The following is a 16,233-nucleotide window of genomic DNA, read 5'->3' as shown; positions in this document are numbered from 1 at the left end:
ATCCATAGGTAAATAACCTAACCCCCCTGAACTCTAGTTTCCCCATCTGTATAATGGGGACGATAGTGCCTTCCTGATAGGGTCATTGTGAAAATTAAAGATGTGTGAGAGCACTCAACATGTTCTTAGCACAAAGTAGATTCTCTTATATTAGCTTTGCTTCTTTAGCTTCTGTTGTAGGTTATCTTGTGTATTTGCTTTTCCAAACAAAGGTTGCTTTTTACTTTGACTCAAGGTTGAAATCTTCCCTACTACTCCCCTGTCCACCTTGGATCATAAAACATTTCCCCCTGTGCCCTCTGTTATGTGCTTGTGGCATTTGGATAATTTAAGAAGGTATGGAAATTGGAGGCTTTGACAGCAAAATTTCGGCCAAGGGAAATAAAGTAATGCTCATGTTATATAAGATATATAAATTGTCAGTGAAGTGAAATGGTAAAATAGGTTTATCCTTAAAAGCTAAGCTTTAAGTATTCTTAGATAAAGCCAAGACCCCTACTTGACCTCTTATCTTTTCACAATCCTTCAACAGGACTTCATTGACTTAACCAGAGAAACCAGACCAAGGGCGAAGGATCGCAGTGGACTCTGTGTGATTGACCTGACAAGATCTGAGGAAGAAAATAGACCTATTGCCACTCTTGACTTGACTCTAGAACCTGTTGCTCCTTCCCGGAAAGAGCCAGCCAGTCTTCAAGCACGTGCCAGCCTCTCCAGCAAAGAGGTGATGGAAGGGCGGGTGGACAGACGCTCTCGGCCTGCAGCACGGAGAATCCTTAACAGTGACCCTGTGGATTTGGACCTTTTGGAAGAAAGTGCATTTGAAGGTCCCCAACCCCCTACATCTATCAGTGGGGACTCTGTTTATCCAGCAGAGCCGAATTGTAGCTCAACCATATTCAAAGGTGAGCTCGGTTTCTTGGCAAGCCTACAGCTATCTTCAGATATTCACTCCCTTCTCCCAGCAAACAATAATGGTAGCAGTAACACTCAGAGGGCACCCTTGCCATGCCCACAGCAAGATGTGCCTTGCCCACCACAAGCCTTGCCATGCCCACTGCGATCCTCACCATGTCCACCACGAGCCTCCTCATGCCCACCGCGAGCCTTGTCATGCCCGTCACAAACCATGCAGTGCCAGCTGCAAACTCTGCCTCACCTGCCTCAAGAAGGGCCATGCCCTCAGCAGAATATGCCAAGTCCTCCTCAAGACTCATCATGGCATCCTCAACACTCACCAAGCCCACCTCAAGACTCACTTTGCCCACCTCAAGATTCGCTGGGCCTACCTCAAGGTGTACCAGGCCCACCTCAAAACATATCATGTCCACAAGATGTGGCACACCTGCAAGACATGCCACAGTCACCAGGAGACATGCCACAGTCACTAAGAGATGTGCTGCAGTCACCAAGGGATGTGCCGCAGTCACCAAGAGACGTGCCACGGTCACGAAGAGATGTGCCACAGTCACCAAGAGATGTGCCACAGTCACCAAGAGACGTGCTGCAGTCACCAAGGGATGTGCCGCCGTCACTAAGAGACATGCCGCAGTCGCTGGATGTGCCGCAGTCACCAAGGGATGCGCCTCAATCACCAAGAGACGTGCTGCAGTCACCAAAGGATGTGCCGCCGTTACTAAGAGACGTGCTGCAGTCACTGGATGTGCCGCAGTCACCAGGGGACGTGCCTCAGTCATCAAGAGACGTGCCGCACTCACCATCCAACCTACCACAGTCACCAAGAGACATGCCGCCATCACCAGGAGATGCACCACAGTCACCAGGAAGTGTACCACATTCACCTGGAAAAGTCCCACACTTATCAGGGGATGTGCTACATTCACCTGGAGACATGTCGTGCTTGCCAGAAGACATGCCACACACACTTGGAGACTTGCCTCATTTACCAAAAATCAGGCCTGACTCTCCCCAAAATGATGTACAGAACCATGATACCCCTATGGATGTCTCAGCTCCATCCTCTCCAAGCTGCTCTCCCAGCCCACAGTCTCCACAGTCTGAAACTTCCTTAGAGAAAGTTCCTTGGGTCTCTGTCACAGAAACTCCAGCCAGAAAAGAGATATCACTGTCAGAGCCTGCCAACCCTGGGCCTGGATCTACCCAGGTACAAGCACGAACACCACAAGGTGGGCTGTACAATAGACCATGCCTGCATAGACTGAAGTACTTCTTACGACCTCCGGTGCATCACCTCTTCTTCCAGACACTAATACCAGATAAAGACACAAGAGAGGTGAGCTAACATGTATTCCCTTGGGGATCAGGTGTCCTTTGTATCGGCCTAACGTGAGGTTAGTGTGCTACAAGGAGTCCGTGCAGGAGAGGACAGACCCAGCTGAGTTTGACATTTTTATCTTTCTCCCACTGTGGAACCATTCAGTGTAGAATCAGGTCTGGGTTCAAATTCAGCCGCACACTTAAAAACTGGCGCTGAAGAAGTCACTTTACCATCTGTAAAATGGAGATAAGAACATACCTCACAGTATCATTAAAGGAGATAATACGTAAAATGCCTGTGTGAGTGTCTGGCTAATCATAGGCCTTCATCAAATACTTCTCTCTGGGGATATATGTATAAATACAGCTGATTCACTTTGGTGTACCACAAAAACTGACACAACAGTGTAAAGCAATTATATTCCAATAAAGAGCTTTAAAAAAGAAAAAAAGAAAAAGAAAAAAAATACTTCTCAATTTCTCTGCCTTTCCTTTCCTGATGCCCACATTACAGCTTCCATATCACAGCGATAATAATATTCATGATACTCTGGTGCCTTGAAAATTGTTACTCTCTAACTTTGGATGAGGAAATTCAATTTAAAGATTTTTTTATTGAAGTATAGTTTATCTACAATATTGTGTTAGTTTCAGGTATACAGCAAAGCGATTCAGTTATATATTTCTTCAGGTTATTTTTCATTATACATCATTACAAGATATTGAATATTGTTCCCTGTGCTAGACAGTAGATCCTTGTTCCTGATCTATTTTATGTATAGTAGTTTGTGCCTGGTGATCCCGTACTTCTAACTTATCCTTCCCCATCTCCCTTTCCCCTTTGGTAATCATAAATTTGTTTTCTATGTCTGTGAGTCTGTTTCTGTTTTGTAGATGGATTTATTTGTATTACTTTTTTAAATTCCACATATAAGTGATGTTATATAATACTTGTCTTTCTTTGTCTGACTTCACTTAGTGTGATATTCTCTAGGTCCATCCATGTTGCTGCTATGGCATTATTTCACTCTTTTTTATGGCTAATATTCCAGTGTGTGTGTGTGTGTACACACCACATCTTCTTAAACCAATCATCTGTTGATGGGCATTTGGGTTGTTTCCAAGTCTTGGCTATTGTTAATAGTGCTACCATGAACACTGGGGTGCCCGTATCTTTTCAAATTAGAGTTTTCGTCTTTTCCAGATATATGCCCAGGAGTGGGATTGCTGGATCATACAGTAGCCCTATTTTTAGTTTTTTGAAAAACCTCCATACTGTTTTCCATAGCAGCTGCACCAGTTTACATTCCTATCAACAGTGTAGGAGAGTTCCCTTTTCTGCATAGCCTCTCCAGTTCAATTTTAAGATTTTAGCAGGAATGCTACTTCCCATTAGCCTTCATTGATCTGTAAGAACTAAACCAGATGTGTAAGAAAAAAACAACTATGGCTTAGTCCCATAACATGTAGCTTTTTCTCATTGTATGTAACCACATTCCCAACATTAAGAAGACTGGCTAGAAGTAGTTCAGGAATTCAGAAGGTGTGTTCTCCTGTTGGAGCAATCAGTGATCCAGCTTAGTGGGTGTCAGGCATTCACACTGATTTGCCCTTGAAGAGTGAATTTTTTCCTCTCATTTTAATTGTTCTATTTTCTGATAGGTTTTGTGTCTCATCCTTCTGAATGACTCTCCCCAACACTAGCTCATTCTCTTTTTTTCCTGCGGGTTTGCCTCCAATTGGTGATACATCATTCTGTTATCAGGAGCACTTGGAGAACTCGAGAAAGTGTGTTTACTGTAGTGCTTTGTAGGTGCTAACAACCAGAGAAGCCGTCCGTAGATGCAGGTCCTCCTTATATGTACACATAGCTCAGATCACAAGGTGGTAATTAGGCTACACAGAGTGGATTCTTCATCTTTATTTCTTACCTTCTCAAAGAACCTCAGCCATCTAGAATATATCTGTAAATCTTTTCTGTCTCTCTTGATTACTTTGGGGCTTTTTATAAGTGCTTCTTCACTAAGTCATTTCCCCCCAGAATTTGTTTTTTAGTGTGATACACTTTATTTTCTTTTCTATTCTAATTCACTGGGGGTTTTGGTCAGTACATTACTTTTTTATTAAAGTATAGTTGATTTAAAGGATTATATCAGTAATGGGCAAAGGATTCAAATAGACATTTCTCCAAAGATTTCAGTATCACTAGTCATTAGGAAAATCAAAATCACAATGGGATACCACTTTGTATCCATAATAATATTTTTCTTGAAATATAGTTGATTTACAATATTATGTTAGTTTCAGGTGTACAGCAAAGTGATTCCTTATTTTTTTTCCAGATTATATTCCATTATAGGTTTTTACAAGATATTGAATATAATTCCCTGCGCTATACAGTAAATTCCCCAAAGGACTTCTTAGCCAGTCTCCATGCTGCCACTTACCAACCATTGGCCTTAACTCCCCTGAGTCTCTTTTTGTTCAGCTCTAAAAAAGTCGTAATGCCCAAATCATGGCATTGTTTGGCTTAAAGGTAAACACATAAAAGCACAAAGCCACCTTTCAGGGTCTGTAGAAATGCTCTATAAATGTTAGTTCCCCTTAAGGATATTTGGCATCAAGACAATTTAGAAACTTCCTCTGTTTGTAGAGGTCCCTGTTTGTAGGCAAGTGATGAATAATACAGGTTCGAGATCATAAAGTGCATCACATATAAAACAGTCACCAAAGCAAGATTTGTTCTTTTCTTCTCCTGCTCTTAATTCTCGTTACATGCTATTTATAGTATTGGTCTCTCATGAGCAAGACCGGGGTTACCCTTAGGTGTTTTGGACATAAGAAAGCCAACTGCCCTCTCCCCAGAAGGGTAATTCCAGCCATCACTGTTTTTCTGTGATACACAAACTGTCAAAACTTTGTTTGGTTTGTGTTTTAAAATTGATACTTACTTTCAGATTTTAAAAATAATGCTTGCTTAAGAAATAACTACCCATGATGCTGTCAGTCAGCATTTATTAATGTTAATAATTGAATGTATTTCCTTCCTGGTGGCCTTTTTATGTATAGGCACTTTAAATTTTTTAATAATTGGGGATTTGGGGACTTCCCTGGTAGCACAATGGTTGGGAATCTGCCTGCCAATGCAGGGGACAGGGGTTCGATCCCTGGTCCAGGAGGACCCCACATGCTGCGGAGCAACTAAGCCCCTGCGCCACAACTACTGAGCCAGTACTCTAGAGCCCATGTGCCACGACTACTGAAGCCCACACGCCTGAAGCCTGTCCTCCTCAACAAGAGAAGCCACTGCAATGAGAAGCCTGTGCACTGCAACGAAAAGTAGCCCCCGCTCGCCACAATTAGAGAAAGCCCTTGCACAGCAATGAAGACCCCAACGCAGCCAATAAATAAATAAATAAATAAATAAATAAATTTTAAAAACAAGTAATTGGGGATTTTAACAAAAATGTATTATTGTTGTTTATAGAGAGTATGAGTTTAGAGGGTAGCTCTGGGGTTATACCTCTGTATGAAACCAGCTTCCACCATCTATTGTGTGACAAATGCTCACTCTCTAAATCTCAGTTTCCTTATCTATAAATAGGTATAAATATCTATAAATAGGAATAATAATAACATGTATTTCTTAGAGTCGTAAGAATTAAGTGATGATAAGTTAAATGATAAAAATTATTATTATAATTATTGTTGCTATTCTATTCCCATATCAGACTTTTTAACATTTGTTTTTCTTCTGATTATGTGTTTATTACAGAAAAATTGAAAAATACAAAAGAACATACGAGGAAAAATCATCCACTTTTCACACATTCTCTCATTCTTTGTATACATACTGCTTGGTGGTAGGGGCAGGCGGTGAAGCAACTTAATATTTACTGTTGATTCAAAAAAATCCACAAAATGTAATTCTTCTTATAACGATAAAACATATTTAAAACATCTTTATTCATCTCTTTGTTTCAGTATCTGATATAGTATCATAACTACCCCTAAATATCTTATCACCCTCACTCCAAAATCAACTTAGGCTAGCTCTTGACTCTTTTGTACTTTCCTTTCTATGCTATATATTTTTTTAATAAATTTATTTGTTTATTTATTGGCTGCATTGGGTCTTCATTCCTGCTCACGGGCTTTCTCATTGCGGCGAGCAGGGGCTACTCTTCGTTGCAGTGCTCGAGCTTCTCATTGCGGTGGCTTCTCTTGTTGCCAAGCACAGGCTCTAGGCTCACAGGCTTCAGTAGTTGTGGCACATGGGCTCAGTAGTTGTGGCTTGTGGGCTCTAGAGTGCAGGCTCAGTGGTTGTGGCGCACGGGCTTTGTTGCTCCGCGGCGTATGGGATCTTCCCGGGTCAGGGATTGAACCTGTGTCCCTTGCATTAGCAGGCGAATTCTTAACCATTATGCCACCAGGGAAGTCCCTAAGCTATATTTCAACACAGATGAAATCATGTTACATGTAGAACTTTGAATTCTTATTTGTTAACTTAATATAAGCATTTTCGCATGTCATTAGAAGTTTTCTAGATAAGGCGTTCCAGTCTCAATTTTTTAAATTATAAATATTTCAAATGCATGGAAAACTTTGCTGTCTTCAACTTGTTCCAGAACCTCTTGCTTTTATGTCTCTAGAAACCCATCCTAATTTATTTCTTCTTATCTCTGCAGAACAAGGGTCAAAAATTAGAACCTATCCCTCATCGAAGACTAAGGATGGTAACAAACACCATTGAAGAAAATTTTCCCCTGGGGACTGTGCAGTTTTTGATGGACTTTGTGTCACCCCAGCATTACCCACCCAGAGAAATTGTGGCTCACATCATCCAGAAAATCCTTCTCAGTGGCTCTGAGACTGTGGATGTTCTAAAGGAGGCCTACATGCTTCTCATGAAAATTCAACAGTATGAACCTTAGCTGTTGGTGAATCTTCCAGGGAACCTGGACTCAGGGCACAACTTTCTGTTGCTTAAGATTTATTCAGCTAACCATTAGAGACGGTGACTTATATTAGTATTATTTGGATTGCAAGTGACAGAAAACTTAATCTAAACTGGCTTTAACAGCTGGTAAAAGAGAATTTAATGACTTGTTACTAGAAACCTAGGAATAAGATGTGACTTAATTCAGTTCGAAAGTGGTTACCAGGATCCATTTTTCAGCTCTACTTTGCTTCTGTTTTTAGGCTTCACGTGGTAGCCTTCTCGGCCTCTAGCTTTTATGACGCTCTTAGTACAAGAGAGAGTCCACTTCCTTTGTAATCACAAGATTTCTGAAATTGAGTCTTGTAGGTTTTAATTGGCATAACATAAGACGTGAGTCCATCTTTGAGCCAGTCATTGTGAACTGAGATATAGAATATCAAGATTAACATGCTTCGCAGGCTTCATCCCAGGGTCCTAGTGGGTAAAGCCAGTGAGTTAAGACTAATAAAGAGTTGATTTCTTCAAGGCAAAAATTAGGCTACTAATGCCTCCCGAAAGAGAAGTGGATACTGGGTAGCCAAAAAAAAAAGAAAAAATGGAGTTCCACTACCCTCAGATGACGTGGTGGGCAATAGCACTGAGGATAAAAGGAGGCTTCTTGCTTCTATCATCTTCCAGATCCTGTCCATTCTTCTGCTCAACTCTCCAGAATTCTAATTGATATCACTGTACTTTCAGGCTACACCCAGCTAATGCCAAGACGGTGGAGTGGGACTGGAAGCTGCTCACTTACGTCATGGAGGAAGAGGTAACATAATTGCAAGCGTATATCTTTTGCCGAGAAAGTTTTAACTAGAGACAAAAGTGACAGTAAATCTGGTAGTAAAGTCTTTGCCATTATTCCTTTCTTTTACTCCCCCCCACCCCATCCTAACCAAAACATTCCTATTGAAATGGTATGTGCTGTCTTCCAGTTCAAGATTGAATACACTCACTTATCCCTCTCCTTCTTCAGATTCCACTTAAAATAACAGTAAATGAATAGAGAAAGTTATAAACCTATGGCACTGAAAATAAGGGAAAAGACAATAAGTTTGAATGAGGATTGGAAGGAAATGTAAGAGTGTTGACTGATGAGACAGCTACAGGCTAGGATACATGAGGAAGCCAAAGAGGGAGGAAATCTGCCCTTTAGAGCAGAGAAGGGGCCAGGGGCGGGGATGGCGTTTAAGTTTTTTTTTTGTGTGGACCATTATTTTTTAAGTCTTTATTGAATTTGTTACAATATTGCTTCTGTTTTTTTATGTTTTGGTTTTTTGGCCACGAGGTATGTGGGATCTTAGCTCCCTGAACAGGGATTGAATGCCCACCCCCTGCAATGGAGGGCAAAATCTTATCCACTGAACTGCCAGGAAAGTCCTGAGAGCAGAGAATTTTTGGACTTAGAAACACAATATATAAAGAGGCTGGAGTAGCATACAAGCTGTAAATTTGTTGAAAGCTTGTAGATAGAACTGATAATCTCTCCATTTTGAGTACAGAAAGTTCAGTTGCCCGGTTACCTACCCTTCAGGCAGAAAATTCAGAGGATTCATTGTCTAAAAGAAATTGAATGAACCATCTGTCATAAATGAAGGCAGCTAGTATAGAGTGGGTACTCCACAAAAAAAGTCTGCATTCTGACCTTTAGGGATCCCTAAACTTAATTGCCAGCTTTCTGTCTGCTCACCCAAAAGCACTTGGATGAAACAAATTGTCAACTTAGAATTCTATAGTCAGCCAAACTATTAGTCAATTGTGAGGGAAGAATAAAGACATTTCCAGACATGTACAAACTTGAAAAAATATCCACACATCCCATTTCATAGGTTACTTGAAGATATGCATACAAAGAATAGGGGAAATGAGAAAAAGGAGAGGCATAGGAGGGAACACTAGCTCTAATCCAGAAGAGTTAGAAAGAGAAGTCCTGAGATTACCGCAAACAGTAGACCTAGAAAGCAGTCACTCCAGACTGGAGTGAAAAAACACAGGGCTTTAAAAAAGGATGGTCTAGGAAACACCACCAAGATTGTAGACAGGGAAGCTCCAGGCCCTTGTTCCCCATTGGAGACACCAAGTTAACAACAATATATAGACCAGGACACCTTTGTGAAAGCTCTAGAGGCCAGTTGAGAAGTTGTAGTACCCAGGCCAATACATAACCAAGAAAGGACTCCATCGAAAGCAGCAGGGAAGTTTGTGGTATTTTGTGTGTCTGTGCCCCTCCCTCTACCCAGCACAGCACAGTGTAACTGGGAGGAAATCTCCCATACCTGGCTCCTCCCTTGGGATGGAAACAAGAGTGGATGTCAAGCCCAGTGTTCTGGCTTGTTAGGGGGATAAGTTTCTGTCTCACCTGACTCAGAGCACTGTTGAGTACAATGTGCTAGTTTTCTGGCTGAAAAGCAAGGTGAGCACGGCAGCATTTTAGAGCTGCAGAGAGTATGCAGTTCCACAAACAGGTACTGGGGGAGCAAGAGATTGTGGCTCTCGAGGAGAAACAGGGGCAAGCCACTTGGGAAATTAAGACAGATAATACCACTCACACAAGCTCAGAGGAGACACATCCCCAGAAAAGGTCTGAGAGGTCTCAGAACTTTTAGCCAGGCTGACTGGTGAAGGTCTTGCCCTGCATGAACTCAGTGGATAAAGACTGGAAAAGCTGTTTTTTCTAATGTTTTTTCAAATCTCAAAAGAAGATCACAAGGCATGCAAAGAAACAGGGAAATGTGGCCCAATCAAAAAGATGAAATAAAGCTCCAGAAACTGACCCCAAAGAAACACAGATCTCTCAACTTCCTGACCAAAAAAAAAAACTTTTTAAACTATCTTTAAATGTTCACCAAGCTAAAAGAAAGAGAAAAAAAAATGCTCACTGAGCTAAAAGGGAACACAGACAACAAAATGAAACAGGAAAATGGTGCATGAACAAAATGAGAATATTAAATTTCTAAAAACTGTAGAAAATAAACATATTCTGGAGCTGAAAAATACAATAACTGAATTGAAAAATTCACTAGAGGAGTTCAACAACAGTCTTGGTCAGGCAGGAGAAGAAAAACCAGTGAACATGAAGAAAGGTCATTTGAAATCATTGAGACAGAAGAGAAAAAGAAAACAGAATGAAGAATATTGGTGAGCACCTAAGGGACTGTGGGACACTGTTAAATGGACCATATTCCTATTGTGGGAGTCCCAGAAAGGGAAGAGAGAAAGGGGCAGAGAGCTTATTTGAAGAAATAATCACCAAAAACTTCCCAAATCTGAGGGAAGAAATGGACATACAAATTGAAGAAGGCCAACTCCAATGAGGATAAACCAGAGACCCCACGCCAAGGCACAGTATAATCAAACTGTCAAAAGCCAAAGACCTTTTCTTGAAAGCAGCAAGAAAAAGGTGAATTATCATATACAAGTAAGTTTGTGTATGATTTTCAGCAAAACCTTGCAGGTCAGAAGGCAATGGGATGATGTATTCAAAGTTCTATAAGAAAAAACTGTCAACCAAGAACACTATATCTGGCAAAACTTCCCTTCAAAAATGAGGGTGAGCAGCAGGAGAGAGGCGACACATCAATCCAGGATCCTCCCTCAATAAGATTATCAGTAGATTTCCCATCAGGAACTGGAGGCCAAAAGGGAATGGGGCGATATATTCAAAGTGCTAAAGAATAAAACTCAACCAAGGTTCCTGTATCTAGCAAAATTGTCCTTCAAAAATGAGACGTTCCCAAAAAAAAAAAAAAAAAAAAGAGACGTTCCTGGATAAACAAAAACTGAGGGAGTTCATTACCACTAGCCCCACTCAGCAAGAGGTGCTAAAGGGAATCCTGCAGGGTAAAATGAAACACTAAACAGTAACTTGAAGCCATATGAAGAAAGAAAGAAAGATGTCAATAAAGATAAAATATATGAGCAATTACAAAAGCTATTGTAACAACGGTTTGTAACTCCACATTGGTTTTCTATAGTGTATTAAGTGCCTAATGCATTTTTAAATTATTAATCTAAAAGCTAGTATTATTGTAACTTTGTAACTCCACATTTTGTTTTCTACATGATTCAAAAGATTAATGCATTTAAAAGAATTATTAGTTTATTTTGGGGCATACAATGTATGAAGATGTAGTTTTGTGACTTCAACAACCAAAAGGGGTGGGAACAGAGCTGTAAAGGAGCAGTTTTTGTGTGTTATTGAAGTTAAGCTGGTATGAATTCAAAATATTATAAATTTAGAATGTTAAATGTAATCCTCATGGTAATCACAAAGACAATAGCTATAGAATGTACACAAAAGGAAATGAGAAAGGAATGTAAACGTTTCACTACCAAAAAATCAACTAAAGACAGAAGACAGGGACTTCCTAGGTGGCGCAGTGGGTAAGAATCCTCCTGCCAATGCAGGGGACATGGGTTCAAGCCCTGCCCCAGGAAGATACCACATGCCGCGGAGCAACTAAGCCCGTGCACCACAACTATTGAGCCTGCGCTCTAGAGCCTGTGAGCCACAACTATTGAGCCCATGTGCCGCAACTAGTGAAGCCCACGCACCTAGAGCCTGTGCTCAGCAACAAAAGAGGCCACTGCAATGAGAAGCCCACGCACCACAAGTGAAGAGTAGCCCCCACTCACCGCAACTAGAGAAAGCCCGTGTGCAGCAATGAAGACCCAACACAGCCAATAAAATAAATTAATTAATTAATTAATTTAAAAAAAAAAAAGACAGAAGACAATAATGCAGGAAATAAGGGACAAGAAAACTGTAAGGCATTTAGAAAACAGATAGCACAAGCCCAGAAGCAAGTCATTCCTTATCAGTAAAGGGAAAACAACAAATTGTGCATGCCTGCCTGCTGTGTGACAGGCACTCACACTGGCTTTGGTAAGGTTAGAGTTATCCCTGCGAGGACACTGGAGACTCAGAGGGGTAAGCTAAATAAGGCATAGAGCTGAGTTTCAAACAAACAAATAAATAAGGCCTGTGCACCACCAAAGCCTTTACCTGCATCAGTTGGGCTCCAACAGAATCATTTCACCTGTAATAGAAAACCCAGCTCAGACTTGCTTTCACAATAAGGATATATATCAACTTATCTTACTAGTTAAGCAGTGGGGTAGACATCGTGGTTGCTTGACCTAGCAGCTTGGCAGAGTCATTTTTTTATCTCTCTGTTCAGATACCCACAGTTTGGGGTTTATCCTGAAACTGACAGGTTCAATGAGGGAAAGAGACTGACTTTTCAAGCTCTAGGACTGCCATATTTGCCCTCTTTTGTAATGACCTAGACTGCTTGCTGTCTCCCAGAAGCCTCTCTTTTAGATACAGACACACTCCTTGACTCATGGGCCTTCCCTTGACTTAGTATTTATGAGAGCCTAGTGCTCAGTATCATCCAGGAGATGGAGAGGAAATACTTACTTCTCATATTTTCTCCCGCAGGGACAAAATCTGCCCGGCCGAGTCCTTTTTCTGCGTTATGTAGTACAGACCCTGGAAGATGATTTCCAGCAGATCCTGAGGAAGCAGCGACAGCACCTGCAGCAGTCTATTGCAAGCACTGTGCTGTCCTGTGACAAGCAACCCCACAATGTCAGGTAACCAGCTATCTGAGCCCTGGGATGACAAGAGAGAGGGGCTGTAGGTGGGCAGCTACTCAAGTTAGGAGAACATCAGGTGGATGAGATTTTCTAGTAACTAGTTAGTGTAACAGGGATAGTTATTACAACTGTAAACAGTCCTAGAAGAAAACTTGCCTGTACCAGCTGTGTGTCATATGCCATAACTTGTATGGTTTTTCTCCCAAGACCATCAGACTTCCTTTAGTCCATTTCAGTATTGTTCAGACAGCCTGGTGAGATCCAGGGGGAAAACTTAACTTGTGTACAACTTTTCACAGTTTTTATAAATCTTAATTTATTTTCACCCCCCTGAGTAACTCAAGATAAATCTCATTTTGTCACTACTACTTTCTGGAAAGTCTGTTATGATAATAGGTCACATGGCTGGCAGTCAGGTACAATGAGGTAGCGAGCATGTGTTCTTTCTTTGTAGAATCAGGGCCAGAAAAGCTTCTGGAAGCTTCAGAGTGGGGAACTACCATATCCCTATACCAAGGGACAGGGGCAGAATGTGCTTTCTAGGGTAGGGATCTCAGGCTAGAATTTTCATCCTGGAATTACAACCCTTGCTTCTTTTGGAAACGGTTCTCACCAGCATTCCTTTTTTCAGAGCATCATTGAGATTTTTTCACTCATATTTACATTCTCATATGTTCTTGAATATTTGTTAAGAAGTTTTCACAGGCCAATATGGGATATTGACTATTATAACTCCTTTAATTAAAAAAAGGAGACGTTTCATTATGTTCTGAGTAACAGCTTTTTCTCCCTTAGTTTACATGCTTATATCCATTTCCCTAGATGTGGCATTTTATGTAAAGTTTAAATGGTAATGATTATAAAGACGTAGAAAATCAGTAAGTAGAGAAACTACAGAGAGTACAGGACAGCATAGTTAGGTTTAAAATTGAAAAATAACAATTTAAATAGTGGGAGCAACTCTCCCGACCATTCTGCTGTGTGAGCTTAGGCATTGGATTGGCAGATGGGAGACATGAACCCAACTCAGTCCAGTGACAAGTCGCTCACTTTCATTTCCACCTTTCATGGTGTGAGCCTCTCACTATAACCAACACTACACTCTTGGATTTAAAGATAGGCATTTGTGACCTCTACATGCAAACAACATACTCTATTTTGTGCTTTATCAATGAAAAAAATCAGTTCCAGCTGGAGCAAAAACCATCTGTGCTTGATTCAATGAGAGATGGCTGTTAGATTGCGTTTGTGGCTCCACGGGCGTGTGCGTGTATCTATCAAGACTCATCAAACAGTACATAACTGTGCTTTCACCTCAAACGGGGGGACAGTTGTCAGAGCTTTCTGAGAGGCTGTTCCCTGGTTATAATCCTCAGCTTGGCTCAAATTAAGTTTTCCGTTTCTTTCTTAAAATAAAATAAAAAAATTCATCAAAAACCAGTGTGCATTAAATATATGCAGTTTATTGTATGAAAATTGTATCTCAATAAAAGTTCTTAAAGAAAAGAAAAAAAAAACCAGTGTGCAATTTATTTTATATAAGTTACCTCAAAGATAAGTTTTTAAAAAGAGAGTGATGGTAAGTCAGTTTCCATATGACCCCTTAAGAGGTTTTCTTTTCTATTTTTAACTGTACTTACAAAGAATAATCTAGTTCTACACGATTTAGGAAATATACTAGTCCCCAGATCCCCTTACCCACATTTTCCTTTCCTATAGGGGTAACTACTTTCAATTCTTTTACTTAAGTGATTCTTTGGATTTTTACCTCTTTATGGCTAAATAACCTGCTTGTGTTGCTAATTCTTGATTTTCATTGTTAGCTATTATCTACTGAGCCCCACACGAAGATGAAGAGTTAGCTCTTTTTCCTCTCTACCTCCTCCTACCCACACACACACACACACACACACACACACACACTTCCCAGCCCCCCATGCCATTAATATAGTTCTATCATAATTTTGTTTAGATCGGTATTCAATGTTTCTATCACTGTAACTGTGTGTGCTGGTCAAAGTGGAGCCACGTACTAAACTATGGCTACTTTTCCTTTCACTCATACCTTTTTGTTTTCCTTAGAGTTAGTAATTGCCTCTTGTTTAGTTTCCTTGTATTCTTTGTGCCTATCAGAAGTCAACCCCAAATTCTCTGCCGTTTGGTTGAAATATCCCATCAAGGTATTTATTCACACTGGGTAGTCACACTGGGTAGTATTACGAAATTCTTCTTCTTGAAGATCTGTGGTGGAATGTTTTGACTTCCTTCAGTCTGGATTGGCTGTCCTCCTTCCCAGTCTTTATCATAAATGTGAAAATTCCCTTCACCTGTTTCCAGTGTTGGACCCCTGTTTCACATATTATCCTTGGTTTGCTCCCACGTTTTGATGGCTGACTGATAAGTGAGTATGGATATTTAGATTAGAAATAATTTTTCTACAGAACATGGAAGGAAATCTTCCATTGTCTTCTAGCTTCCAGAATTGCTGTTAAGAAGCCATAAGCTGCTTTGATTACTGATTCTTCGTACGTGCCTTGATTTTTTTCTCTGGATGTTTACAGAATCCTCTTTTGGCCCAGTCTACTTGTTTTAGGTCTATACTCATCTATTACTCTGGCCATTCAGTGGGCCATTTCATATCCTTCATTCTTGGAAAATAGAGTTTTCATTCCTGTTATGTTTTTAATTTCCAAGAGCTCTTTTACTTTTTCTTTTCTTTTTTTTTTAAATTTAATTTATTTATTTATTATTTTTGGGGGGGTACACCAAGTTCAATCATCTGTTTTTATACACATATCCCCATATTCCCTCCCTCTCTTGACTCCCCCCCCCCACCATCCCTCGAGTCCCCCCCACCCTTCCCGTCCCTCTAAGGCATCTTCCATCCTCGAGTTGAACTTTTTCTTTAAATCTTCCTTTTTAAAATCAATAAGTAGTATTCTGTTCTTGCCTTTTTCTTTCATGGATCCCTATCTTTTCATATCTTTGATGATACTACTGATAGCAAATTCTCTGTGTAATGTATGTTTTCTCCAAGTTGCTTTCTGTTTAAGGGTGATTCAAAAGCTGATGGAAGTTCTGGGTACAGGTGAGGACTTGTCATTTCTGAGTTTCCCTGTAGGTGGAACTGGCTGCCCATTTCTTAGAAAATACCTTGTCAACGTCTTTAGGTCTTTCCTCTTGGGCTGGATGGGTTTCCCAGAGAAGACTTCAACTCTCCTGCATGAAGGATAAAGAGCAAGATGCCAGGTTTTGGGAAGACAGGTGTGGGAAAATGGCAAGTATCTCTGCACTGAGCATGTGTAGGTTCACTTAGTGCCGCTGTTTTTGCTTTGACGCCTTTGCCTCCCGCCTGTGTCTGGTATCCCAGTCTGGAGACCTCTCCACAAAGTTACCTCTCCACAAAGTTAACC

General features: G+C 40.7%; 1 protein-coding gene across 6 annotated transcripts in view; it reads left to right on the top strand.

Moving 5' to 3' along the window:
* SIMC1 (SUMO interacting motifs containing 1) overlaps positions 1–16,233 on the top strand; it is a 90,701-nt gene that overhangs the window by 47,875 nt on the left and 26,593 nt on the right. For 3 of the 6 annotated variants that reach the window (XM_057728678.1, XM_057728685.1, XM_057728695.1), the window contains exons 2-5: positions 533–2,254; positions 6,927–7,159; positions 7,919–7,988; positions 12,663–12,817. In XM_057728678.1, coding sequence (XP_057584661.1) covers positions 533–2,254; positions 6,927–7,159; positions 7,919–7,988; positions 12,663–12,817 — 2,180 coding nt within the window. Of the gene's footprint in view, positions 1–532; positions 2,255–6,926; positions 7,160–7,222; positions 7,805–7,918; positions 7,989–12,662; positions 12,818–16,233 lie in introns of those variants that run through there. The other 3 variants (XM_057728723.1, XM_057728703.1, XM_057728714.1) reach the window with 3 other exon arrangements.

This window comes from Hippopotamus amphibius, chromosome 1 (genome assembly GCF_030028045.1).
Source record: "Hippopotamus amphibius kiboko isolate mHipAmp2 chromosome 1, mHipAmp2.hap2, whole genome shotgun sequence".
NCBI classification, from domain to species: domain Eukaryota; kingdom Metazoa; phylum Chordata; class Mammalia; order Artiodactyla; family Hippopotamidae; genus Hippopotamus; species Hippopotamus amphibius.
Note: the sequence above shows the minus strand (reverse complement) of the source record. Positions and strands in the feature narration are given on the sequence as shown.